Source organism: Panthera onca, chromosome B4, assembly GCF_046562875.1.
Source record: "Panthera onca isolate mPanOnc1 chromosome B4, mPanOnc1 haplotype 2, whole genome shotgun sequence".
Classification (NCBI taxonomy): Eukaryota; Metazoa; Chordata; class Mammalia; order Carnivora; family Felidae; genus Panthera; species Panthera onca.
The window spans coordinates 125,564,927-125,591,538 of NC_138345.1; the positions used below are offsets into that span (position 1 = coordinate 125,564,927).

The 26,612-nt window shown below is 41.0% G+C and overlaps 1 protein-coding gene across 1 annotated transcript in view; it reads left to right on the forward strand.

Moving 5' to 3' along the window:
* Positions 1–6,515: 6,515 nt before the first annotated feature.
* The window catches only part of POLR3B (RNA polymerase III subunit B), a 103,495-nt gene continuing 83,398 nt past the window's right edge, over positions 6,516–26,612 (forward strand). The window contains exons 1-9 of the mRNA XM_078449521.2: positions 6,516–6,623; positions 9,358–9,390; positions 11,954–12,010; positions 12,200–12,264; positions 15,015–15,090; positions 17,956–18,056; positions 20,415–20,506; positions 21,646–21,763; positions 23,772–23,880. Of these exons, the coding sequence (XP_078305647.1) occupies positions 6,552–6,623; positions 9,358–9,390; positions 11,954–12,010; positions 12,200–12,264; positions 15,015–15,090; positions 17,956–18,056; positions 20,415–20,506; positions 21,646–21,763; positions 23,772–23,880 (723 nt within the window). The 5' untranslated portion in view covers positions 6,516–6,551. The remainder of the gene's footprint in view (positions 6,624–9,357; positions 9,391–11,953; positions 12,011–12,199; positions 12,265–15,014; positions 15,091–17,955; positions 18,057–20,414; positions 20,507–21,645; positions 21,764–23,771; positions 23,881–26,612) is intronic.

Here is a 26,612-nt window from a genome sequence, read left to right on the forward strand (position 1 = left end):
TGGAGATCATTCTTGAGCTACAACAGGATGGGTCAGGAATGGCCAGGAGGCTAAGAAAGGGGAAGGCACAATAAGTCAAGTGCATGGTGAATATAGTGGGGTGGAGAAATGGCAAGCCAATGACTAGCATATGGTAGAAGAGTGGAGGTGAGGAGAGGCGAAACGAGAGGTAAAAAGGTTCTGGGATGTTATGCTAAAATTTTGGGGGTTTGTCCTGAAATAGATAAAGAATCAGAATCTTTTGAAATAAGAGAGGGTTGTGTTTTAGAAATTATGTATTTGGAAATTATGTTTTGGAAAGATTACCCTGGCAAAGAACACTTGCTGTTGGTGCGGGAATATTCCTCTGTGTGGAGTGTGAATACATATATGCACTCGCACGTGAACACATGGTATAAGCAATGGAAATGGACCCAGGCCTGCTGAAGCAGAAAGGGAGCTTACTGCATAGGTATTAAGGACCTCATGGAATCGTCCTAATCTGGGGAGTCAGGCTTGGAAAATGGGCAGGAACCAAGGCAATGCAAGCTGCAGGACTCTAGCCAAGCTGGATGCAGTCCTATGGCTTCAGAGATTTATTTCTCTACTGTCCTTGCTTCTTTGCCTAATTTGCTCAAGATTCAAAGTCCCAGGTATGAACAAGCTGTTAGAAGAATCTAGGCCAAGTTCCCAGGCTGATTTGCAGGAGATGGAAGGAGTGAATAGCTGACCCTTGGACTCCCATGGTCCCATCAAGGTCACCCAACTAGAGATTACTTCCAAATGGAAAAGAGTTGTTGAGGAGCAGAAAGAGGAAAAAAAATCCATAAAATATACATTTGTGAGGGCTTTAAAATTTGGATGTGAGAAATGTGTGTGACCACCCACCCAATCCCACATTGCCTCTGAGAATAATGCTAAAAGATGATTCAAGGAAGGGCAGCAGCATGTGAAGTCGACCATTATTGGTGTGTGTAGATGAACTGCCAAACGAATAGCTCCCAGATCTCAGTGGCCTCATATACCCACATTTCTCAAATTATAGTTCAAAGCAGGGGTAGGGTGGTGGGCTGGGGGAGGCGCTACTCCATTCAGTAGTAGAAGAAGCCCAACTTCCAACCGTCCTGTGACTGCTGTCCCCTAGCTCTTCAAAGTCTCCATTCCCTCAGAAGATAAGGAAAGAAAAGGATTGTTCACTTTTACCCATGGTTCATTGGCCACAACTCTATCATGCGGACTCATCTAACTGCAAGGGAGGCAAGATTATGGGTCAAGGAAGAAGAGGCTGATATGTTGGTAAGCATTAGCAATCTCTACCTCTGGTCCCTCCAGCTTTCTTAAATAAGCCCCATGAATCTTCTTTTCATGAAAATAGGTTTAAAACCATGTGCCCGTTCTGATCTTTTAATAGTAGTTCTCCAGAGCGCCATGTTGAGAGGATTTTGAAGCCAGATCCATGGTGAGCAGTAGAGTTCTGTGCCTGGTTGGCAACGTATGCCATGGGTGTGGAGTGCGCCACCTTTGTGCAACATATTTTTATTTCTAACTCAAACCCTTCTCGAGACTAAAGTTCAACCTGTTCCACCTCTGGGGATGTTAAGTTCCAAAATTTTCTATTCATGGCTTAGTAAAAGTAGCATGGGACTGAGAATCACAAGACCGGAGTTTGAATTCATTTCCTCTACTTAATAGCTCTATGAACTCAAGCCAGTTTTTTAAATCTCCTTGAGCCTCTGTTTCCTACCCTACCTCACAAGAGATGTTGTGAGAATCAAATGAGATAATGTATTCAAAATCATCTGCGAACTCTGAAGCATAATGTAGTCAGAATACATTAAAATAACTGTAATTTATTAGTCCTAAATCTCTTTCAAGCTTCAGGAGGTTTTAGTATTGTGAGATGTGATGGTCAGGTACTTAAGTACACAAGAGCAGAAATTGTCATACCTCATCAGAACCACGGTTCGTTAAGCCCAAGATTGTCATTGGCAGAGAAACTCAAGGGTATGTAGAAGGCTGAAGTTATTGTCCTTAGTGCCAACTGCAAAGGAAAGTGACAAACCCAACATGTTCTTATTTTACTTGGTAATCACTAATGACTTTATCCTCCATGATTTAATCTAACCTTTTAGAAAGTACGTTTGCTATTACTGACTTGTGTCTTCTTGTTCTCTATTTTTGGGGTGAAGCTTTATCTTGTTCATTTCTAAGTTTATGCGTCTTTCAGATTTCAAGGGAAGGAACCGAGGGATTTATCGCAAAGCTTTAAAAAGAAGAAAGAAAACATAGGAATCTGTCTCACCAGCTGCACTTGCAGGCTTGATGGAGGATCTGAATATAATTCTTTATTTTTTATTATTTACAGAGTGTGGGTGGGAAGAGAGAGAGAGAGAGAGAGAGAGAGAAAGAGGGAGAATCCCATGACCCTGAGATCATGACCTGAGCTGAAATCAAGAGTTGGACACTCAAATGACTGAACCACCCAGGTGCCCTTAATTCTTTTTTCTTTCAAGTAAAATAATAATAGCCACTGAGCACTTACCATATGGCAAGGAATACCCTAAGCGCTTCATACACATGATCTCCTATAACTGCATAACACCCTGTAGGGCAGGCTTTATCTTTATTTCTATAGATGCAAATGAAGCTCAGATTAGCTACAGAAGTTGTCCGAGGTTACAGAGCTGGTCAGTGTCTTTAAACCCACCAAAGAGTCTAACCCTGGAATGTGTGCGCTAAAACCTTTTGCTATATTGGTTTCTCTAGGTCATCCGATCAAAAGTATTTCTCACTGTTGTGATGCTACCAAATGCTTCCTTGGTGTTTTACTTCGCTACTTCTTTCTGCGGCGGCCCTCCCTCTTGGTACCTCTTAATTAATAACATCCCAGGAGAGAAGTGATTGGGTCTAATTGCCATTAGTCAGTACAGACACTCCTCTTCCCTACTCTCCCGCACTGGGTAGGGGTCACGTCAGCTCCCCTACATGGCTGTCTTTGGCAGGTTCCTGACCCAATCAGTTCTTACAGCATGACACAATGCATGGCTGTGTCCCATGACACAATGCAAGGCTGTTTCAGAGAAGGGCTTTGTGGCCATGTCAGGCAGCAAAAGGCTTCAGACCATCCACCCTTGATCAAAACGTAAGCTGTTTTTTCAGATTACAGTAGAGGTTTCGGCCCGTGTTCACCCTCACCTTGCTGTTTATGAAATGATAGGCTTCACAGAAGCCCTCTTTGCCCTTGCCTTTTCAGACTGAAGAGCCCATATTCTTTCTCCAACATTGTTCTAGCCTTTTCTAGTTCTATTGTGAATTTACTCAAGTTTGGAAACCAGGATCACACATGTTTTCTCCCAGTCTGGGTGCATCAAGGTTTTGAAGACAGGATAATCCTTTTTTGTTTACAGTGTCTTCATGTTGAAGCCTCTCAGAATAAGGTCTTATTTCTTTAACATGGCATAAGGGCTAACAATGGCCCAGTCCCAATGGATCTTTCTAGTGTCACCTACAGACACTTCCTTATAGACAAGCCCTATGGAGATCACACTCAATTGCCAGAATGTGGTCCTATGTAAAGTCCTCAAGCCATTGGTCATGCTGTTTTTCTCTGCTTGAAATATCTTCTGCCACTCCATCCATCCAGGGTGCTATTATGATAGAGCAATTGAAAGCATGTCAAATAATTATGGATTTAAATTCTAGCTCTGCTTGGCGAATTTCTTAATCCCTGTGAACCTTAGTCCTCTTCGCCTGTCAAGTGGAGATAATCATACTTACCTCCCTGCGGTTGATCATTAAATCAGAGAATGCACACGAAGTGGTTATTCCAATGCCTAGCAAAGAGTAAATGCTCAGTCAGTAAATGGAAGCCCAGCTTGGACACCTCTGCTTCCCCCTTTCTTTTGCTGTCCTTTAACCAATGCCCCTTTTTCCTTACCCACTTCTCCACCGCATCAGTCACCTTCTCATCTGGCTACCGCAACACTATATACTTAATTGATGGTACAATATTCCAAGATGTCAGCCATTTTTCTTTCTGCGATTTCCCTTCCCCAAATGCCCAGCCTTCTATTCAAACCACGAATCTTTTTGTACTAATATCTCAGGAAAAGAATGTGACAGCAGAAAACAGAAGAGTCAGGAGACTGTTCCTGGCTTTATGGTTTTTAAAATTCAGTTCCCTAGGGAATCAGAAGTCACGGGTTGACCTGGGGGCAAGTGCTGATACCTGGTAGGGGTGAGAGAGGGGAGGCAGGGGTAATAAGGGAAGGATTGCAAGGATTGTAGCAGCTGTGGTCTAAGTGCCTCAACACCACTCAGTGTCAGCTGTTGCCAGTGTGGACTCTGGGTTCACTGCTACCTGATTCACCTCTTTTCAAGAGAAACAAACAAACAAATCAAGGGTTTTTTTTAAATGTGAAATACAATATCAAGTTTATTATCACTCACTACATTATTTTCTTTCAAATAATTTATTCAACAAAAATTTATTCAGGGGCAAACAGTGAGTTAGAACCTGGGAGTACAAAGACAGACAAGATGGTTTCTGTTCCAGGAGCTCCTGGTGTAAAGAATTAGATGCATAAACATAGGATATGGTATCAAGTGATATGTCTTATGTTAAAGAGTGATTTCCAAAGTGTGATCACTGGGCCAGCAGCAGCAGCATCACCTAGGAACTTACTGTAAATGCAAATTTGCAGGCCCTGGCCCAAACCCGCCTAATATCCAAGCTGAGGTTGTTTTAACAAGCTCTTCAGGTGATTCAGATGCATGCTAAAATTGGAAAATCACTTTGAGAATGAAAAGCCAAGAGGACTTTGGAGCAGTAAGCCAACACATCTGAGCCAACCTTGAGATCTCTGCCATCTAAAAATCACTTCACAGTCCCTTCCAGCCTAGATTCTAAATAGGTTGCTCTCTGGTAATTCACAAGGATGATACAAAAGTGTATGTGTCCTTTTAAGTGAACGCATAAGATCTTCAAGAATGGGGTTTTTAATTAACCTTTAAAATTTTTCTTTCCCTTCTCCTACTTTCAGATTTCAGCACAATACTTTGGAGATACAGGCACTGAAACTTACTTGAAGCAGCTAATTTGGAAATTAACCTCGTGAAAGAGTTATACAGTCACGATGAGAAAACGGCATTTGTGTATTTACAAATTTTCATAATTTACTGTGGCAAAATATACAGAAAAATTAACCATTTTTTAAAAAGTTTTATTTATTTATTTTTGCGAGAGAAGGTGAGAGTGAGCAAACTAGTGGGGTAGGAGCAGAGAGAGAATCCCAAACAGGCTGCCAGCTGCCAGCACAGAGCCCGATGTGGGGCTTGAATTCAGGAACCACAAGATCATGACTTGAGCAAAATCAAGACAGATGCTTAACCTACTGTGCCACCCAGGTGCATTAGAACCATTTTTAAGGGTGCAGTTCAGTGCCCTTAAGTACATTCATGATGTTGTACAACCATCACCACTGCTCCATTCCATAATTTTTGCATCTTCCCAAACTGAAACTGTGCACCAATTATACAATTGTTGATATCTTTTGCCTTGTTCTCTTCCCATGGGAGTTTTTTCTATTGATCTGAGTTCATTCTAAAGTACGGCTATCAATCCTTTGTCTTCTTCCAACTCATGTTTTTAAAGGGCTCTATTCATGGTGAATTTTAAAAATATGTTCAGAAAATTCTGCATTTTCATGGAATAAAACTGTGGTTACAATTATATTATCAAATCTATGAATATTTTCCTTTAGGATTTCTGTGTTGCTGTCCTTGAAGGCTTTCACAACCTCAATCTTATGAATACACTTAATCCATAGAGGATTTACTTAGATGTTTTTTTCTAAATGGCTAATCAGCTATTCCGACATCATTTATTGGATAACTTGTCTTTGCCTACTGATTTAAAATGTCATATTTTCATACTAAAATTTTCTGCGTCCTGATCTTTTCTCTAGTCCTTCGAGAATATAACAAAGCCTTAACTACCGTCCTGTTATGCTCTACTCTCCAGGGAGTTAAATCCCCCTCACTTTATGTCATTTTGATGGTTGTATAATATCCCATCACACGCACATAATTTTTTTAACCAACCTCTTAATACTAAGCATTTGTTAAATTTCCTATTTTCCAATACCATACAACCTGTAGTTTTGGATTGGATTAAACAAAAATCTCTGCAACCGTGGCTCAAGTTGTGCAAATTACCCGTCTACCCTTTTCTCTGAACTGTTTAAACAATTAGAACGAATACGCTTTACTGGTCTGAATTATGGGATAATTGGCACCAAATCCGTCCCCTGGTCAACATTATCCGACAGAGACTTCCAAGTGACACCAGGGGGCGCAGTTTCCCAGCTCCGCCTCAGCCACATCCGGGTTCCACCGCAGGTTCGGGCCGGGAGCAGGCGGAACGTTTCTCTCACGCCACCAATTAACCTGCGCGGCGGGGACCATTTAGGCCTTCGCGCATCGCTCTTACCGGGCGCTGCGGTTTGCTTGGGGCAGCCGAAAGCGGGCGTGGCGGCTCTGCTGGCTTCTCCCTTCGTCGTGAGCAGCACAGCATGGACGTGCTTGCGGAAGAGTTTGGGAACCTGACGCCGGAGCAACTGGCTGCGCCCATCTCCACTGTAGAGGTGAGGGCTGGGCACGCGGAGAGCGGAAGGGGCCGGGAGCGTCCGCAGGAGGCGTTGCCCGAAGAGCTCGCGTGGCGGAGGGGGGGGGGGGGGGGGGGGGGGCCGGCGGCGGCGGCGGCGGCTTCTGCGCATGCTCAGCGCGACGGAGCAGGTCTCTTCCGGAGCGGGCCGCCGAGTGCACGTGGAGGGGCAGAGCTCGGAGGAGCGGGACAGCCGCCCGCACTCGCGGCCTTCGGCTGGGTTGGGGGTGGGGGCCCTTCAGGGGTCGTGTGTGTCAGGGAAGGATTGGCCCTCGATCCCACCTAGTGGGACGTAGTGCACGCTCCCGGGTTAGAGGAGACACTGAGGTCCAGGGAGCTTAGGCCACCTTCGTGGGGTCCCGCTTTTGCCGGTGGTGGTGAAAGCAAATCGTCTGAATCCCAGGCTAGTAATCCTTTTAACTTGGAATTCAAGTTTGGGCTTTAGGAGTATTTTAAACGCCCTGGAAATTTACTCACAACACTTTGAAAAAAGAAATTGTGTATCAGAAGTTAGAGATAACTGCCCTCCAGTGAGCTGTCTAGAGAAGTTCAGCTGTGGACGTAGTCTTATTTTCTGGAAAACCACATGTAAACCCTCTGGGCCTCAGAGGCTTTACCGTCATGGAATGGGGGAAATGGAGAAATCGTGAAGGGAAAGCTTTCAGGTAGAGGAACAGGACACTTGAATATTGGTAGGTGACATAGTAGGTCAGACCGCCTGATGTTTTCGAGGAACTACGGTAGTATTAGAGTGAAGAAAAGTGGAGGAAGAGAGATGAAAAATAGGTCGGCGAGGGTTCTGATTATGAAAGGTTTTGATTTTTCATAGACCTCCGAAGGAGCTATGAAATGCTATTGAAGGGATTAAGCCGGAGAGTGACATGATCGGTGAATCTATTGGATTGTAATCTTTTCTTTACATTTATTTGACCGATTAATGAGGTTATGATTAGTCTGTCAGATTCAATACATGAGTGCCTACAACACATTGATGATCATCAGGCAATACTGGATTTTTAACTCTTTAAGAGTTAATAGTAAGAGCCAGCATTTACTGACCACTTGCTATGTGGCAGGTTCTGTTTAAGCCTAATATGCATTGTGTTACTGATTTTCTGAAATAAGCACTGTTTTCACCCATTTTGCCAATGAAAGACTTTGGAGGCCCAGAGAGGTTACATAATTAATCCAGTGTCAGAAAGCTGTTAAGTAGCTGATCTGGATTTTGGACTCTGCCAGTCTGATTTTAGTCTTCATCCTTAAGATGAAAAGACTGCCTTTTCAAAGACCTGAAGGAATAAGCTTAGAGGATTTGTAAATCTTGCCTGACTTCGCACAGCTGTGAAGGGACCAGAACCACAGTTCCAGGCTTCTGATTCAGGAATAAAAATTCCTGTTCCTGACCCCCTGTGTCCAATCCACCATCACATCTTTAGGCTCCTGCCTAGTAAACCCATTCAAGTCTGAAGCTTCATTTCTGCTATTGTCCAATCTGGAACCACTGTCCTGTCCTACTTCCTAGGCTGCCAACTTGTCTCACTCCAACCTGTTCTCTGCTCTGTAGCCAGAGCCATTAGTTTAAATGATCATATTGCTTCCTTGGTTAAAATTCTTCAATCTCTGCCCTGTGCTCGTAGGGCAAAATCTAACGTCTTGACCATGTTTATAAGGCTGTCCTCAGTCGGGTCACTATTTACTTACTTCTCCAGCCTCTTTTCCCACCACTTTCTCCATCCTGCCCTGAGATCTTTCTACTCTACTTTGGATTTTTCTCTCATTCCTCATTATAGATTTACATACAACAAAATGTACAGATTCCAAGTGTTCAGTTACATTTGTTTTGACAGTTATGTATACCCAAATAACTACCACTCAGTACAAGATCTAGAACATTTCCATCACCCTAGAAAGTTCCCTTGTGAACCCTTTTGAGTTTATAGCCCAAGCACCTTTACTATTTATTTATTTATTTATTTATTCAAGACAGAGAAAAGGAGAAGGGGGAGGGGAGAGAATGAATGAATCCCAAGCAGGCTCCATGCCCAACGCAGGGCTTGATCCCAAGACCCTGGGATCGTGACCTGGGCCAAAATCAAGAGTAGGATGCCCAACTGACTGAATCACCCAGGCACCCCTCCTCCAAGTGTACTTTTTGATTTCTGTCATCATAGATTAGTTTTGCCTGACTCCCTTCTTTTTGTTAGTAGACTAACTTTTTTTAGAGTAGTTTTAGGGCTGCAGCAAAATTGAGAGGAAGATACAGATCTATATACTCCACAAATCCCCTGCCCCCACGTCTCCTCTTTCTTGAAGAATGTTTTTTACTTTCTCCAGATTGTTTGCTTCCCTCCCTGAGCACTCCCTGCCACCCCTTTTTGCTGGACCTGTCTTTTGCTCAGGAGGTGTCCTGAGAATAAAATAAAGTATGAAGAATGCTTGGATCATCAAGAGATTAAAGTATATTCTGTTTAAGAAATCTGTGGTGTGTGTGTGTGTGTGTGTACATACATATACATATGTATGTATATATATATATTTGTGCATACACATATATGATTTCCATAAAAGTGGTTAAAATTTTAAAATTGTTCTTTTCATTTTGATTTATTTTCTTTTTCTGTGATAAAGTAAGTCATTTTTGGTATATTAAAATAACTTGTAAAAATACTGTGATTGCAGCCACAGAGTTCTGATATTCTTGTTTTGCTTCACAGGAAAAATGGAGGCTGCTTCCAGCATTTTTAAAGGTAATTGTGTAATATTTAATACTAGTGGTTATTTCTCAGATGAAAAAGGGCAAATTCATCTTTTTTCAAAGATTAAATGTTTATCATCAACTAATAATTTTTGACTTTGCACAACTATGTGATTTGTTATATTTTGGAAATACAAGGAATTAGACCATGACTTAACCTATGTCTAAGGTGCTAGTTGGATGAGTGGTAATCTAATTTTAGAGAAAGGCTGTAGTATATGCAGTAGCACAGTGGTGTTGGCAAAAGTGGTGATGCTCCAGGTGGTCAGAGAAGGTCTCCCAAAGGAGGTGAGACATAAACCACATCTCGGGAGGACCGGATTTAAGCAAGCAAAAAAGGTATAATACCGAGAGCATGCCTTGATACAAGTGCTCAAGTGGAGCCTCCACGGCATCTGTAGGGACCAATGACCAGTCTGTTTGGCTGGAACGGATGAGTGGATAGTCACAGAGACCGCTGAATATAAGGTTAGTCTAGGATCTAATTCAATTTTCAAGAGCTTATCCTAAGAAGTAAGGGGTACCACAATGATAGATCATTTGACACCCACTAGGATGGCAGTGATCAAAAAGAAAGGTAACAAGTGTTGATGAGGATGTGGGGAACTTGGAAGTTTCCTGGTGGGAATGTAAAATGTCGCTTTGGACAACAGCCTGGCAGGTCCTCAAATGGCTAAACAGAGTTACCATGTGATCCAGCAATTTTCCTTATTTACTCAAGAGAAATGAAAACACGTCTTCACACAAAATCTTGTACACAAATGTTCATAGTGGCCAAAAAATGGACACAACCCAAATGACGATCAACTGATGGATGGATAAATAATATGGTTTATCCATACGGTGGACTATTATTTGGCTGTAAGAAATCAAGTGCTGGTTTACTACAGCGTGGATGGGTGTTGAAAGCATGTTAAATGAAAGAATGGAGACTTGAAAAATGAGTAGAGTCTTATCTGCCTTAGTTCTGTGTTACAGGCAGAAGGGAGAGTGCTGGGAGGGGATGCGGGGGAAGCTGTCAGGGTCGGAATTCTGACCAGATTTGAAAGCCATGTTAAGGACTTTGGCTTTTCTTCTAACAGCAATAGGAAGCTATCTGAGAGGTTTTAAGAAGAGTGACCAAGAATGAAATAAAGTTGTAATAAGGTCAAGGGAAACCTTTTTTTAGTTATAACTTTTTTTTTTTTAAAGAAACTATATATAAGCAGAGGAGAAAGGGTGATTTATCATTCAAAAAAAGAGGACACAATTGGTGGCACAAGGTCCAAGAAGAGATAGAGGGTTCAATACAGACATAAGATTGGTTATTTCATTCATTCGTTCATTCATTCATTCATGCATTCAAAGTTGGGATTCTCCTTTACTCGCACCACCTTGACATTTATTTGTCCAAGAATAAAGGTATGATGATTTTAGTATATAACTGGAGACAGGAACACAAAGCTTATGAGGCTGCCAGTGCTGTTGGTCAACAGAATCAAGGCTCTGTTCTTGGGCTGGGATGGCACCTGTGAAGAGGGACAAACATACTTAGTTTTGTACAAGTACCGGATTGGGTGTGTTTGACTTAATAGCATTGCTTTACGAAGATAAAAATTACCTTTTGCGTTTTAAGTTGATGAGTCTGTAAGGTGGCCTTGATTTTTTTATAGTGGTGGTGTAATATCCAGAATGAGGGAGGCAGTGGCCCCATGGTGTGTTGGTCAGACTGTTGAGAACATTGTCCATGAGTTCAGGGTGCCCGTGTTAGGAGGAACACTGACCAACTGGAGCGTGCCCAGGAGCAGGCCATCTGCTGTCGAAGGGTCTGGAAAGCGTGCATGTGAGACATAGTTGAATAGTTCCTGTTTGGCCTGGACATGACAACATGAAGGAGAGTTACAGTAAATAAACAGACTGTCGAGAGCAGGCCTTTCTCTCCAGAAGGACAGTTAAGTCCAAGGGCTGGAAACTGGAGGAAGGCAGACCTCAGCTCAACATAAGGTTGAATTTCTTCCCCCAATAATTAGGACTGCTTCTGAATGGGATGGTTTCTTTGTAAACCAGTGAGATCCCAAAAAGGAAGTGTAATTAAAGCAAAGGCTCTATGATTATGTGTTAGGAATGTTCTAGCAGTGCTGAACTCAATTGTGCTTGAAGATTAATACTAAAAAAAGAGAATACATACGGTCCTTTTAAATTCTGACATTTTGGAGTCTTTGTTATTGTTTCAGTGTTTTCAGTAGCAGGACATGTAGTATCTCTGCAAATTCAAAGTATGCAGAGAAAATCTTGCCTTATTTGTTAGCTTATGGAGAGTCGTTAGGTATATTCAGATATTCCTATCTTGAATTCCAAGTGTCGGGCTGATTCTCAAGGAGGAAAATTTGAGGGGTATTAGTAGGATGGGGGAGAGATGGAATGAGGACACATACGTGTAAAATTCTAAGTGAAATTCATGGATTTTTTTTTCTGTCTTTGGTTTTGAGAAAAAATCTGAAGAAATCTGTGGTTAGAGTCGGTAACATAGGGTGTTAATTTGTCACTAACCTACTTTTTATTTTTTGTCTGTTTAGGTGAAAGGCCTCGTGAAACAGCATATAGATTCATTCAACTATTTCATTAATGTGGAGGTAAGCAGCAGGGCCTAGAAGTAGAGAGAGGGGCGCCTGGTTGGCTCAGTTGGTGGAACATGCGACTTCTGATCTCAGGGTCATGAGTCGGAGCCCCATGTTGGATGTGGAGCCTACTTAAAAAAAAAAAGTAGAGAGGAGAATTGATTTAAGCTAGAGACATTCCTAATGGTGTTCTTTTCCCTACAGATAAAGAAGATAATGAAAGCCAATGAAAAGGTTACAAGTGATGCTGACCCCATGTGGTACTTGAAGTAAGGAATCAACTACTCTTGATTTGCTACTTTGATTACGTCTAACATTTTTTAAAGTGAATGTGGTTGTTACCAAAACGCTATGAAAATAACTCTCCTTATCTGTTTAATAAGGAGGTAATTATCAAGTGCTCAGTTTTGAATCAGTAAACTAATTATAACAAGTAGAGTTAATGGTTGAGAAGTACTGAAACTATTAAGGTTTAAACATTTTTTAGAACAATATTGAACTGCAAGAAAAATTACCGAAGTAATAGAGTTCCATATTATCCTGCGTGCAGCCTATGCTGATATTAACATCATACAGAACCATACCATAATTAGCAAACCCAGGAAATTAGCACTGATAATAATACTGTCAACTAATCTGCATGTCTTATTTCCAGTTTTCCCGCTCAAGTCTTTTTTTCAGGCCCAGGATTCCGTCCAGGGCTCTACGTGATGATTAGTTCTCAGGTCTCTCCTTAGTCTCCCCAAGCCTGTGACTGTTCCTCACACTTCCTTGGTCTTTTATCACCTTGTCACTTTTGAAGAATTTTGATCCAGCGTTTTTTAGGAAGCTCTTCAGTCTGAGTTTGTATGATGTTTGCTCATGATTCGATTGGGTTGTGCATTTTTGGCACAGAAGTAACGTTTCATGCCATTCTCACTGCATCATATCAGGGTACAGGTGTCAGCATATTTTACTATTGGTGGTTTTAACTTTTCACTTGATTAAGATGGTATATGCAGGTTCGTCCACTATAAAGTTACTATTTTTCTTTTTGTAATAAGTGCCTTAGGGGGAGATCCTTTGATTGATACTATGCAAATACCTACTAACTTTAGCCTGCAAGGACAGGTGTTACAAGTTATTGCGGTGTATTTGCCTGTTGGTGAGGATTTCTTGCTATCGTTCCTTATCCAGTAATACTGGAATTCTGTTGTAAGGAAGAGCTTTTTCTTCCCTTTATTTATCTCTTGAACTTTATTTATATTAATGTGAACTCTTGTATATTTTAATCTATGGATCGTAATCCAGCAGTATCATTTTATTGCTTAACTTGTCCCAGCTTTGCCCAAGGGAGAGGCTTCAGGTTGATTTCCATGTCCTTTTGGCACACTGCTGCTTATTTTCAAGCACTCCTTTACTTTCTGGCACCATGAGATGTGGTTGATCTGGTATTTTCCCTGTCTTAGCCTGGAATCCACTATTTTCCCAAGAAGCCCTACTCTCTTTTTTTTGGATAATAGTGTTTAAAAACCAAGATAGGGATACTAAAGCCTTGGTAGGCAGAGTAAGGAAATATATGTGTATATACTAACCTATGCATCCACACATCAATATTTCTACGTCTTACTCATTTTTACATATATTTTTAAAATCCCACTGTACGAACACCTCCTGTTTCAGTCCACCTCTGCAGGACTCATTCTAACTAACCTCTTTCCTTATTTGTAACTTTTATGTCTAAAATGAGAAACCTGGCTCTCATTGACCACTCTATTTTTACTTATTTATTCAATCCTAGAATATATGTAGTTTCAGAATAGCTAACTCATACCTCTGTGAGAATAAAATTTAATTAGAGTACAATATCCGTGTATTGCTTCTTTGTCTTTATCTTTACAATATCCAAGCAACATGCTGTTTCCAAAGCTACTTAGATTTGTCATTTCCTTTCTCACCTTCTCAGGGCAGTTACTTATGCATTTGTAAGGCAGGAAGGTTTGTTTTCCATTTTGGGTCCCCTTCTGCATCCTGATAGGTTTTAATTATGCATTTAACTTTTGGACTATGTGAAACATGGTTGTAAGAGTGAGAGCTATATAAAAAAGTATTTTCGGGGAATTGTCACTCCATTCCCAGTACTTTCCACACTGTTGCCAGACTCCCAGTAGGTAACCAATCTCCTTAGTTTCTGTTTTCTTCCTGTGTTTCTTTTGCCATAACGAGCATATACAGATGGTCCCTGACTTACAGTGCTTCAATGTAAGAATTTTTCAACTTAACGATGGTGTGAAAGCTATACGCATTCATAGAAGTTGTACTTTGAATTTTGAATTTTGATCTTTTCCCAGGTTAGCAACATGCAGTACAATCCCGTCTTGTGATGCTGGGTGGCGACAGCCACAGCTCCCCAGTCGGCCCCGCAGTCACCAGGGTCAACAACGATACAGTTACGATCCTTCTGTTTTGCACTTTCTGTACATATTCAGTGAATTCCATGAGATATTTAACATTGTATTTTAAAACAGGCTCTGTGTTCTATGATCTTGCCCAAATGTAAGCTAATGTAATTTTTCTGAGCACGTTTAAGATAGGCTAAGCTAAGCTGTGATGGTTGGTAGGTTATGTATATTAAATGAATTTTCAACTTAACAACTTTTCAACTTATGTTGGGTTTATTGGGCTGTAGCCAGACTGTAGGTCAAGGAAGAGCTGTATCTTTTTTCCTCTTATAACCTCTTCTTTCCTATATGAATAATAGCTCTTTTCATTAAATAATCATCTTCAGGGAGCTATCTTTCCAGTGTTTTTTAAAAAGAGATTTATAGCAATTTCTTTAAAAATACTCTGATAGTATTTTCCTTCCTTTGTAGAACTGTACGTACTATGACTTCAAGATCTCCCAATTATAATTTTTAATTTGTTGTTCTTAGCAAGATAAGTATTTGTCAAAGTGTAATCTTTGCATTTGGGAGGAAAATAGCTTGTTTATATGTTTGTTGAAAAGCTGTAACTGGTAATGGAATAATTTGCTTTTCAGATATCTTAATATCTATGTCGGGCTCCCTGATGTTGAAGAAAGCTTCAATGTAACTAGACCGGTATCCCCCCATGAGGTAATTATCTACCTTACCATGATTGAATTTGTTTGCCTTAACTCAGAGTCTGTGCCCTTAATATATGTTCTTGAAATGACTTTAAAATAGGGGAAAATATCTCTTATGAGACAAAGCTAACCAAAATAAATTAGCACTTGTATAATACTATATTAGGAAACAATTCTGCAGTGTTTAGTTTTTCATTTAATCCTAGTTAATCTGTGCTGTCATATAGGTATGTCTCCTGTTCGTGTCCTGTTCTAAGCTTTTGGGCAGCCTTCCCCCTGCCCGCACTTGTTCCCTGCCCCAGCCAGCCACTTGTGCCTGGTACCATGTGCTGTCCATCTGCACAGGTGACTGAGCACATGTTTTGAGGGTCAGCAAGCATTGTGTTAGGCAGAGGAGACCAAGGACAGGGGCTCACAGACCATTAGAAGAGATAGGTGGGTAGGAAGAAAATTTAATTACCAGGATTTTAGCAGAGCTACAGACAAAGGGTTGTGGAACAGGTCTGTTGGCTTTTAACACATTCCACATTCTTCTTGAAATTCTTCTACTTGGTGTCCATAATTGGGAATTGATTCAGGAAAGAAAATGATTTTTGTAGATTTATCTAGTTTGTGTCGATGTAGAACTAAAATGTAAAACAATTAGGGAAAGTAGCAGAGTAATCTTCATTAAACAAGTAAGTTAGAAAGTTAGGGTTGTTGTCTGAGCATTGTTAAACAGGAAGTACGATCAAGTAACCAGATATTTCACACAGGTAAATTTTGTTACTTAATCACCGAGTTTCGAGTGTCAGTTGAACATTTGTCTTGTGCCTCAGCATTGAGAGATGTACAAAAGAAATGAGACCCTCTCCTTCCTCAAGGAGCGCATACACTTGTGGAGAGCGTAAACTAACAGAATACTTGAAACAGACACCAGGGCTTGCACACTTGACTGCCTGGAAGGGTAAGATAGGTACAGTAAGTGAAGTTGTGTTGAGGTTTGGAATGTTGGAAAATGTGTGCACCAGTATGGCTTTCCCCGCTTCCCCATTCCTTCTCCATTTGCTGGAGTTTTCTAATTATTTTAGAACTAGGCAGCCAATTAGCAAATTCCACGTCCTTTTCTGAACTACATCACTGAGCGTGAGAAGAGAGAAGGCAAAGTAGTTTGAAGTAGTTTGAGAAGCCTGAGACTGCAGTTGTCATAATTTTTCTTCCTGATGGTGGAGAAAACATACGGGCATTATTGCAGTAAGAGAGAAAGGGCATGAAGATTCTTGGAGGGATTTTGATCCTTGGAGAGATGGGGAGAGTCGGAGAGCAGGTGGGTGGGCAGCCAGGGCACCCACAGCAGGAGGGGGGGCGGGGCGCGGCTGCAGAGCCCCCAGCACAGCCCAGTCCTGTGATAACAGAGAGGCTGAGGGCGGCAGAGGGAGCTCACGGGAGTAGTTTGGGGCCTGTGGAGAGGGTCCCTGTGTTTACCACATCTGTTGAATTTCATTTCCATTTGAAGGAGAGGAGTTTGTTAAAACACACACATGTTTACCTATCATGGGTGTTACATTAGATTTTTAATAAAAATGAGATTCTGTCTGTAAGGTAGCCTGTACCAGGACCTATTCTAAAAATATGTATTTATATCCTTGGGAATTAAATGATTCTCATTCCCTTTGTACGTAGGAGGAGACCAAGGTGCAGAACTGAAGTGGTACAGCCAGTGTTTGGGCATAGACGGCAGGGTGCACACTCTGAGCCTCTAGGCCACACCGCCTTTGGAGTGGCCTGAAGGAGACAGCTCAATCTAATTAAATATAAAATACTCATCAGTAATAAGGGTATCTAATATTTTTGGATCTCAGGCATTGGGAAAGAAAGGCAGAAAAAGTTTAAACCTAACTGTCTTTGGTTCACTTGAAGCCAGAGGGAGGATTCAGTACCATGAATTGTATGGTTGACGTTCAGAGAGATTCTCTTTTTGAGAGTACAAGCCACCTGATCACCATCAGTAAACAGGGAAGTCGTTGAAGATTTGGTGGAGTGTGCCGTGTCTGACTATGTGGTCACGGCTCAGAGAAGGGCCAAAGATTTGGTGGGGTGTGCCATGTCAGAGCATTTAGTGAGTCATCACCTTGTCAAACTAAGGCACACACCAGTAATCTCCAGAGTTCCCCAAATGATTCAGAAATTGTAATATGATGTGATGAACGATTTGTGCTATAAGATACCACTTGTTAAGGAATTCTGTGAACAGGGGTGCCTGGGTGGCTCAGTTGGTTGGGTGTCCGACTTTGGCTCAGGTCATGATCTCACCGTCCGTGGGTGTGAGCCCTGCATTGGGCTCTGTGCTGACAGCTCAGAGCCTGGAGCCTGTTTCAGATTCTGTGTCTCCCTCTCTCTCTGCCCCTCCCCTGCTCAAGCTCTGTCTGTCTCTCAAAAATAAATAAATACTAAAAAAAATTTAAAAACAAAAGAATTTTGTGATACAGTTAGTTTCTGTATGTGTATACTTTAGGTATCATACTGGTTGTTAACCACATTGGTAACTACATTGATTAATTTCCATGGACCCAGTTGTTAAGGAACAGTCTAACTGCTTCAGAGATGGGGAGCAGACTGATGATGGCATCAGATAGTGAGAAGAAAGTCAGTACCAGATTTATTGTTCCATTTTTGGGCTGATAGGGCAGAGATGCTGTGGGGATGTCTAGATCAGTGGCCAGCATCGTTCCTCATGGAGAAGGTAGGCTCCTCACTCCCAGTGCCCTTAAAGCAACACATGGAACAGACCCAGTTCAGCATAAGTCATACTGCTACCAGAGACGGAGTTCTTGGAAGCTTCAGGACTCTTTGATTTCCAGGGAGAAGGAGCACTGACTGTCTGATTCTCTTTCAGTGCCGTCTGCGGGACATGACGTACTCTGCCCCCATCACAGTGGATATTGAATATACCCGAGGCAGCCAAAGAATCATCCGTAATGCCTTACCCATTGGCAGGTGAGAAATGACATCTGAGTTAGAGCCACACTGCCTGCATTCTAGCCCTATGGGGTGACCTTGAGCAAGTACTACAGTTCCCTTTGCCCCATTTCCTCATGTGAAAAATGCGGGAAATGGTGTCTGCTCCATGAGAGTCTTTTCTGGGGATCCAGTGAGTCAGCCGAAGCAGAGCACTCGAGCAGTGTCCAGTGCAATGCTGTGGTGGTTTTTGTTTTTAATTGTGAGATCTTTTCTGTAAAGCTAAGGAAAATGCTTTCATTTCCTTCTGAAATCCAGGCTGTTAGGGAACCATTAGATAAGATAGCATTTCAGTGAACCAGGCTGTTAGGGAACCATTAGATAAGATAGCATTTCTCTATAACTAGGCAAATATACTGACTCATCTGTAGAAATGGACAAAACCCACAATATTGGGAATTTGATAATGGTGTCGGACTTTAAACTTCGTGCAAACCCTTCCTGGCCAAGTGTTTTTTTCACCCTTCAGAAGTGCTAAAGACATGATAAATATCCACAGGTTCAGTGAATATGCACCATTTGTTGGTCACTTGTGATACACTCTGCTGGGTAGTCCAGTAAATAGAAGATACTTAGATACAACTCCTATTGGCTGTCTTCATTCCCAGCTGCCCAGGAAGGCAGGCTTGAATAGCTGTGGTACCATTTGGTATGTGCTGTGGTAGGTCCAGAGTAATGGAAACACACAGGTTTAACAAATCCTTCCCCCATAGTGTCCTAAAGGAAGGGGCTCTTTGTATTGCTTCTGTCCTCACTCTTCAGTTAGGAAAATAAGTTGGGATATTAGAATATTAATCTTTGTTTTAGCAGGACTGTTTATCAGCGTTAAGACCTTTCCTTTTTCTCATATACAGACCATAGTGTGTCCAGTTAAGTCTTGGATCATTAATAAATTATTACCCAGATTGAATATGGTGAAGGGAGGACTAGAGAGACAGGAGGAAAGCATAACTAGTACGATTTAGGATTTAAATCACAGTTAAGAGGAGGCAAGGAAGGGCATGCATGTAACTAGTGTTTGGTGGACCCCTGCCATGTGCCGGACTCCGGGATAGGAGATAGCATTTTTTGCATTCCTTAAAGTGACCTTTGTGAATTAGAGTGCTCATATGTTCCATGCACTGTCTGCATTACAGACATTACCTTGTGTAAGTGTTGTGTGGGGTTTGTTTGAACTAAAAAGATTTCCATTTAATCCAAGTACATCAAATAGCACATGAGAACATTTGCCACAAAGCAACCCCCCATCCCTCCTCCCTCAGTCTTATTCCCAACCTCGTGACCATTTCTCTTATTCTGGTGATCATCCCAGCCAGATCTTTAAACGCTGTGTTTATACCTTTATTTCTTGGTACGTCAACTTTAGACACTATTTATTACAAATTCTGAATTTCTCTGTTTTAGCCTGAAAATATCCTTAAGTGGACCTCTTTCTGAATGGTGACTTCACAGAACGCACAAATTAGCTTGATGGGGACTTTCGACACTTTGCACATGCCCCTCCGCTGTCCTCTGTAAATTGCAGGTGTGCAGCTATCTGTCCAGTCATCTTCCCTTGTTGGCAAGCGGCCTTTTCTTCTCTCTGGCTTTTAAATCTTTGTCTTTGATGATTGTATCTTGACTGCTGTGTGTTTTGATGTGGCTTTCCTTTTATGTATTCTGAGTAGATAGGATTGTGTGAGTTTATGGCTTTCATACATTTTTGAAAGTCCATAGCCACTATGCTCTCTTTGAATAGGACATCTTGCCCATTGTGTGTGTTTTCTCCATCTAGAATCTGATTAGATGCCTGTGAGACCTCTTCACTCTGTCCTTCCCTCTTATGCTCTGTGATACATTTCTTCCCTCTGTCTTTCTGAAATATGTTCTCAATAATTTCTTCAGCTCTCTTTTAATTCAATAATTCTGTCTGCAGCAGTGGCAGATCTATTATTCAGTCTATTCATAGATTTTTGAATTAATATTTTTCATGTAGAAGTCTTGTGTAGTTCTTTCTTAAGATTGCCTGGTAAGTCCTGATAGTCTCTCGTTTCTTACTTTGATTCATTGTGGTATTTCTGCGTAACAAATGAGGGTCCCTTTGTTGACCATGAGTGAAGAGTTGCTGCCGTTTCTGAAGACCAAAGTTTGTCTGCAAAGTTTGAGGAAAACCAACATTGGAGTTTTTGTTATCTGAACTAGAAGAGCAATTATCTGAGGAAATACTTCATTTCACTTGGCTCTTGATGTAACTACCCCTCCTCTGCCTTTTCTAAAATGTGAAAGACGAAAGCAGACCCGTTCGTGACATTTTGCCAGTGACAGTCTTTATGTGATATTTTCTTTTACTTTCAACAGAATGCCCATAATGCTGCGTAGTTCAAACTGTGTTCTTACAGGGAAGACGCCAGCAGAATTTGCCAAACTGAATGAATGTCCTTTAGATCCAGGTATGTGTGATTCCTTGGATTGTCTCCTGCTCTCCCACCCTTTTTTGGGCTTGCTTTTGCTGTTGGCTTTAACATTTTTTCTGAAAAACAACACCCACCTGAACTTGGACAAAACTGTGTTCACAGAACGTCTGGAAATTTGGCCCCAACTTTATTCTGAGGTCAACATTTCTAAAAGGAGTACTGTTTCCTCTTTGATTGCAGGTTTGAAACTTTAACATTCCAACATGTGTTTTATTGTTACGGTTTGTCAGACTTTTGTCTCTGCCCCATGATTTCTTTTGGTATGCGTAGAAATTCAAGAATAATCTTATGAAGTTACTTGTTTAGCTAGGTGGAAAAAAGTTCACTTCAGCCTATTTTAAATGCAATAAAGGGGCAAAAACCAAAAGTCTTTTGTTAAAATTTTAAAAAATTATATGTTTGTACTCATTTCTAGGCAGTTTATTTTGTAAAGTTTCAAGCTTAGCACTTAACAGAAAAATATTTAATTCCTTAATTCACGTTGACTTAATTTGTAGTTGCTTTACTCTATTCCTTTAAAGTTACACTGGTGTAGAATCATAGAAGATTTTGAAAGAGGTTAACAAAGAACAAGACTTTCCTAGACTGTAACAAAATGGTGCATAAGTCAATATATTGCTTTTTTTGTTTATATTCTGAAATTAAAATGAAGTCCACTTTATTTTATTCTGAATTGTATGCAAAAAAAACTATGATAATGTTTTATGGGTTTTATTGAGTATAGAAATTTTAGGAAACATAATCTTAGTCTACTGTTGTCACTGATTTGTTAGAAAAGGTAGGCAATTTTGAATTTATATTGAAGATTGTTCCTTATTTCTGTGCTTAAGAAATCTGAAGACTATTTAACACATTTTTTTCATTCACCCCTTGTGTCTGTCAGATGCTGATAATATGTATGCCAGTAAGATCTGTTCCCTGTCTTCAAGTTTATTTTCTTGTAGCGCATTTTTATAAAATCATTTGCTGATATGGTCATCAGTTCATAAAACGGTATCAGCAAACCCCTTCTAATTGAGTGTTGGCCAGTGCCATGGAGCAGAAGGTCACAGTCGTTACTAAATCACACTGTCAGAAGAACAGGTGGTGAAACTTTTCTTGTTTCCTTTTGGCAGGTGGCTACTTCATCGTTAAAGGAGTAGAAAAAGTGATTCTAATCCAAGAGCAGCTATCTAAGAACAGGATCATTGTGGAGGCTGACAGGAAAGGGGCTGTTGGTGCTTCAGTTACCAGGTACGGAAAGCAGGGATGGTATTAACGGAATTATCAGTATTTCTTAACATCATACGATTGTCTTTCAGGACAAAGGTAGCCAGTTATGTCTGGTAACAGGCAGCAAAATACTTATCTAACTGTTCAGTTTATTGTGTGAGGAGTATTGATGTAAAATTTTTAGCAATGAAAAGTGTGTAAGACCTTGGTCGAAAGGCCACTAGTTATTTTATTCAAGTTGAATTTTGTTGCATTAAAGGAACTTTGAAAAAAGAAATAATAAAACCACTCTTCAGTTTTCCATGTTGTTTTTACTCTTTGATCATTCTACATGTGTATTCCTACATTGAATATAATCACAGATTACTTTATATTTAATATTTTTTGGATTCTGTCATGGACTTAACATCTTATTGTTAGTGTTCTTAACCATCCTCTTTCACAGCATACTCCTTTTCCTACAGCAGCATCTCTTGTGTCCTGTAATTTCTTTTCACTAATTTATTGTCACTGGTAACTTGAAATTTGCAAATTAATGAGTTTTGGGAATAAAAAATATCGTAGCATAGTTATGATGTCCGTATACAATAGTTTGTCTTCTGATGACCTGTAATGAATTGCTTAACTCAGACTTTGTGCCCCTTTCTGATGGAGAGGCAGCTAACAATAGTGGCCGTTTATTGAGCAGTCAGTAGGAGCCAGGCAGAGTAACGGTGCTCTACATTATTTGTCCCCTCAGCCCTCCAAGATAAGTGAGCTTATCTCCATTTTACTGCTGAGTAACAGGCCTTGGGCTCAGGGTCCTACTGATCGGAAGAGGTAGCCAGCATTTGAACCCAGATCTAATAATTCTGCGACCCATGTCTTCCTATTTTACTACTTTTTGGAACCAGGGATTTGGGATTTGAATCCCAAAGTTGTTCAGTAGCTACGAGGCACTTGGGTGGGCAATTACACATCTTCTCTAAGCCTTTGTTTCCTCATACGTGATTTGGAGACACTACTTCAAAGTAAGTATTAGTATGTAGGATATGAGAGCCAGTATAAGTGGGGTGGGTATGTAACATCACATGTATGTAGCAGGTGATCAGTAGGAGTTACTATTGTGACTGATTAAGCTTGGAGCTGTTATTGGTTTTTTTAATGTTTATTTTTGAGAGAGAGAGAATGTAAGCTGGGAGAGGCAGAGGGAGAGGGAGACACAGAAGCTGAAGCAGGCTCTAGGCTCCAAGCTGTCAGCACAGAGCCCAGTGTGGGGCTCAAGCCTGCAAACTGCAAGATCATGATCTAAGCCGAAGTCGGACGCTTAACGTCGACTGAGCCACCCAGGCATCCCTGGTTTGGGTTTTTAAAAAAATTTTTTTAATTGTTTTTAAGTTTATTTTCTTTGAGAGAGAGAGCACATGCACGCATGTGAGTGAGTGAAGGACAGCACAGAACCTAGCACAGGGCTCAAACCCATGAACCATGAGATCATGACCTGAGCCGAAACCAAGAGTCAGATGCTTAACCGACTGAGCCACCCAGGTGTGCCAGAAATGTTTTTAGATCCATTGGTAATTTTGTAGTTAATAGAGATACCAATAAAAAGGGATTTCTTCGTTTCTTTTGGCTTCAATGTATAATAAGAGTGTAGATATATTTTACTGAATTGTTGATTTAAACACTCCTAGTACATAGGGGCTCATTTTGAGGTTTATCTTTGGAAATGTATAAAATTGCTCATGAATACACCCCACACTGAATCAAAGCAATTCAGGTGGAATCAAAGTGAAGTAAATCAGAATGAATTGGTGAGTGTCACTCGTTGACCCACAAAACTTTCACCATAATCTCAAAGCTAAAGAAACATCGTAGTAGATTTTAAATATTCATGGAAGTGGCGAGTTGTGCATTGTTAAAAGGCATCTGTTAGGAAAGACCTTTCAGATGGTTATTGATTGGTGAACCTTATTGATCATTGCTGTTGCATGCGACTAGCTTGAAACCAGGCAGGGACACAGTTTAACCAACTTTTGTTTCCCTGTAGCTCTACCCATGAGAAAAAAAGCAGAACCAATATGGCTGTAAAGCAAGGTCGATTTTATTTGCGGCACAATACTTTGTCAGAGGATATTCCCATTGTAATCATATTTAAGGTAAGGCTGCAGGTACCTACTGGAAATTGTTTTCATACGTTTCATATGTTTGTCTCCATACGTAATTAGAAATTTGGAGGATAAAGAGTTCTAGGAATAGAAAGATTTGTGGCATAGATAAATTGTCAGGTATGTAATATATTTTAAATTGAAAGCTACTAAGATCAGGATTCAGATATTAAAAAATACTATTTTTTAGTAGCTACACAATTAAAAACTTTAAGGGTGTAAAGTGAGAAGTAAACCTTCCACCCACCCATACCTAACCACCTAGTTGTTCTACCCAGGAACACCACTGTTACTGGTTTCTTGTGCATCTTTCTAAAGACAGTCTGTGCCTGTACTAGCACATGAGTACATGCTGGAGTTCTGTTTTTCACTTGCATACATTGCACACCATTTTTCATTTAGCTTGTTTTCTTTTTTGTAACTTCTGTCTTGGAGATTGTGTTATTAGTTGGTACAGAGCTACTGCATTCTGTTTGACAAACTGTTCTATCATGGCTGTACCACAGTTTCCTTAATCATCCCTCCATCGGTGGATACACACATCTCTCGCGAGCTGTTATAGAAATGCTGTAGTATCACGTTGTACAGGGGCAGGGGTATCTGTAGGCTGAATTCCTAGCAGTAGACTTTTCTAGGTCAAAGAGTTTAAGTTTTTTTTGTTTTTTGTTTTTAGTGTTTATTTTTGAGAGAGAAAGAATGTGCATGTGGGAAAGGCAGAGAGAGAGGGAAAGGGAACAGAGGATCTGAAGCGGGCTCCACTTCTCACTGACAGCAAAGAGTTGGATGGGGGGGCTGGAACCCACAAACCGTGAGATCACAACCTGAACCGAAGTCAGACATTTAACCAACTGAGCCACCCAGGCGCCCCCCCAAGTTTGTTTTTTTGTGGACTCGGGAGTCTGGTGTGTTTCTACATAAATATGAATTTTAAAATTGATTTTTTTCAGCTTGTTTATGAACTGGTGACATAGAATCCAAAAGATATTTTCACACAGAAATTATGTTTAAATGGTATATACTTGTGACTGCACAGTAGCCCGTTTAACCTGCTCTGGGACCTAAATGTTCCCCACATTTTATGAGCACTTGCAGTATTAGTCACTAAGCGAAATTTAAAAATACCATCATGTGATACAGTTGACCCTCAGCATTTGTGAATTTTGCACTTGTCAGTTATACGTGCTGAAATTTATTTGTGACCCTGAAATCATCACTGGTGGTGGTTTTACAGTTATTCACAGACATGCACAGGCTCAGAGCAGTGACAAATTTGAGTCCCCAAGCTCTATGTTCCCAGCTGAGGTCGAAGAAGGTGACATTCTGCCTTCTTGTTTCCACTCTCAAGCTGTAAACAGGAGCCCTTACCATGGTCTCTTTAGTGCCATGTTTTTTCACATTTTTGTGTTTTTGGGGGAGGGGGGATTTTGCCGTTTAAAGTGGCCCCCAAGCCAGGGGCTGAAGTGATGTCTATCTTTTCAAAGCACAAGAAGGCCATGATGTGCCTTATGGAGAAAACACATGTGTCAGATAAGCTGCGTTCAGGCATGAGTTAAGTGCCGTTGGCTGTGAGTTCAGTGCTAATGAGTCAACAACATACATTGAATAAGGTGTCCTTAAGGAGAAAGCCATGTCAAACAAGGTTCTGTATTGATGGGTGGAGGAAAACCTAACCAGAGGCCCGCAGGACACAAGTGCATTTCCCACTGGTGCAATGCTTCAGTGTTCTCTCATTCAGGGTTTGCAGTGCCTCCGGAGAGCACAGCAGCCGAGGAGACCCGTGCCCAACTGTGTATGGGCCAGAAGTGAATCCTGACTAGGGCTGATCGAAATGAAGAGTTCAGTTTAAGTCAGTACTGAAGAGATCTTGAGAGTGGGGACGTGGGGTGATGTTAGGGGTTGATAACACTTGTTTCTCATTTAGAGTTAACTTACTTTGGAGTTAAATATTCCTGCTCAGCAGTTAACGATATCTGAAACCTTTTGGGGGCTGCAAGGGGAGAAAATAGCCTCTGAGATGGAGGTAACTAAGCTGGTTAAAAAGGAAAAAAGCATTTGGGTATACACCTCAGAGGAGTAAGAGAGAAGGACTTGAACTTGTCTTGTTGGACTTGTGACCCGGCCAGGGCCCAGGAGGCGGGGAGACGGGCCCCTTCCTGTCAGGCTCTAGTTGGTCGCTGGGAGGGATGCCCCGGGCTGTTCCTGGGTATTGATCAGCTGGGTTCTCTAACTCAGGAAATAACTGCATTCTGAATGCAATTACATGGAGAAGATTGTAGGAGATTTTTTTTAATGTTTAGTGCAACTTAATGTGCTTATAAGTTCTCTGAGATGCTGGCATTTATTTTCCTTTTAGGACAGTGATGATTGACGATGATGATCACAGTAGCAGTACCATTATATTGGAGGGGGGGGGCAAAGAGAAGTCTTAAAATGTACTTTTCATTATATTTCTTCAAGGTTTATATTTTTAAAGCATGGAAGTAATTTTGGCATTTCTCGTAAGGATCCCCTAGGACCCTGCAGTGTCTTGTGTCCATAGCGGTGGTTAGTGGGTAAAGAGAATTTCATCTGACTGTGTAGAATTACATCTCCAGCAGAGGGCAGTGTGTTCCTATGCATCAAAGGACTTTTATGGATGTTTTAGAGGCTTAAAGATGCATAGGACTGCATTCCTTAGACCAGAAATTACAAATTAATTCTAATGCTCATAGTCTTCTGTCATT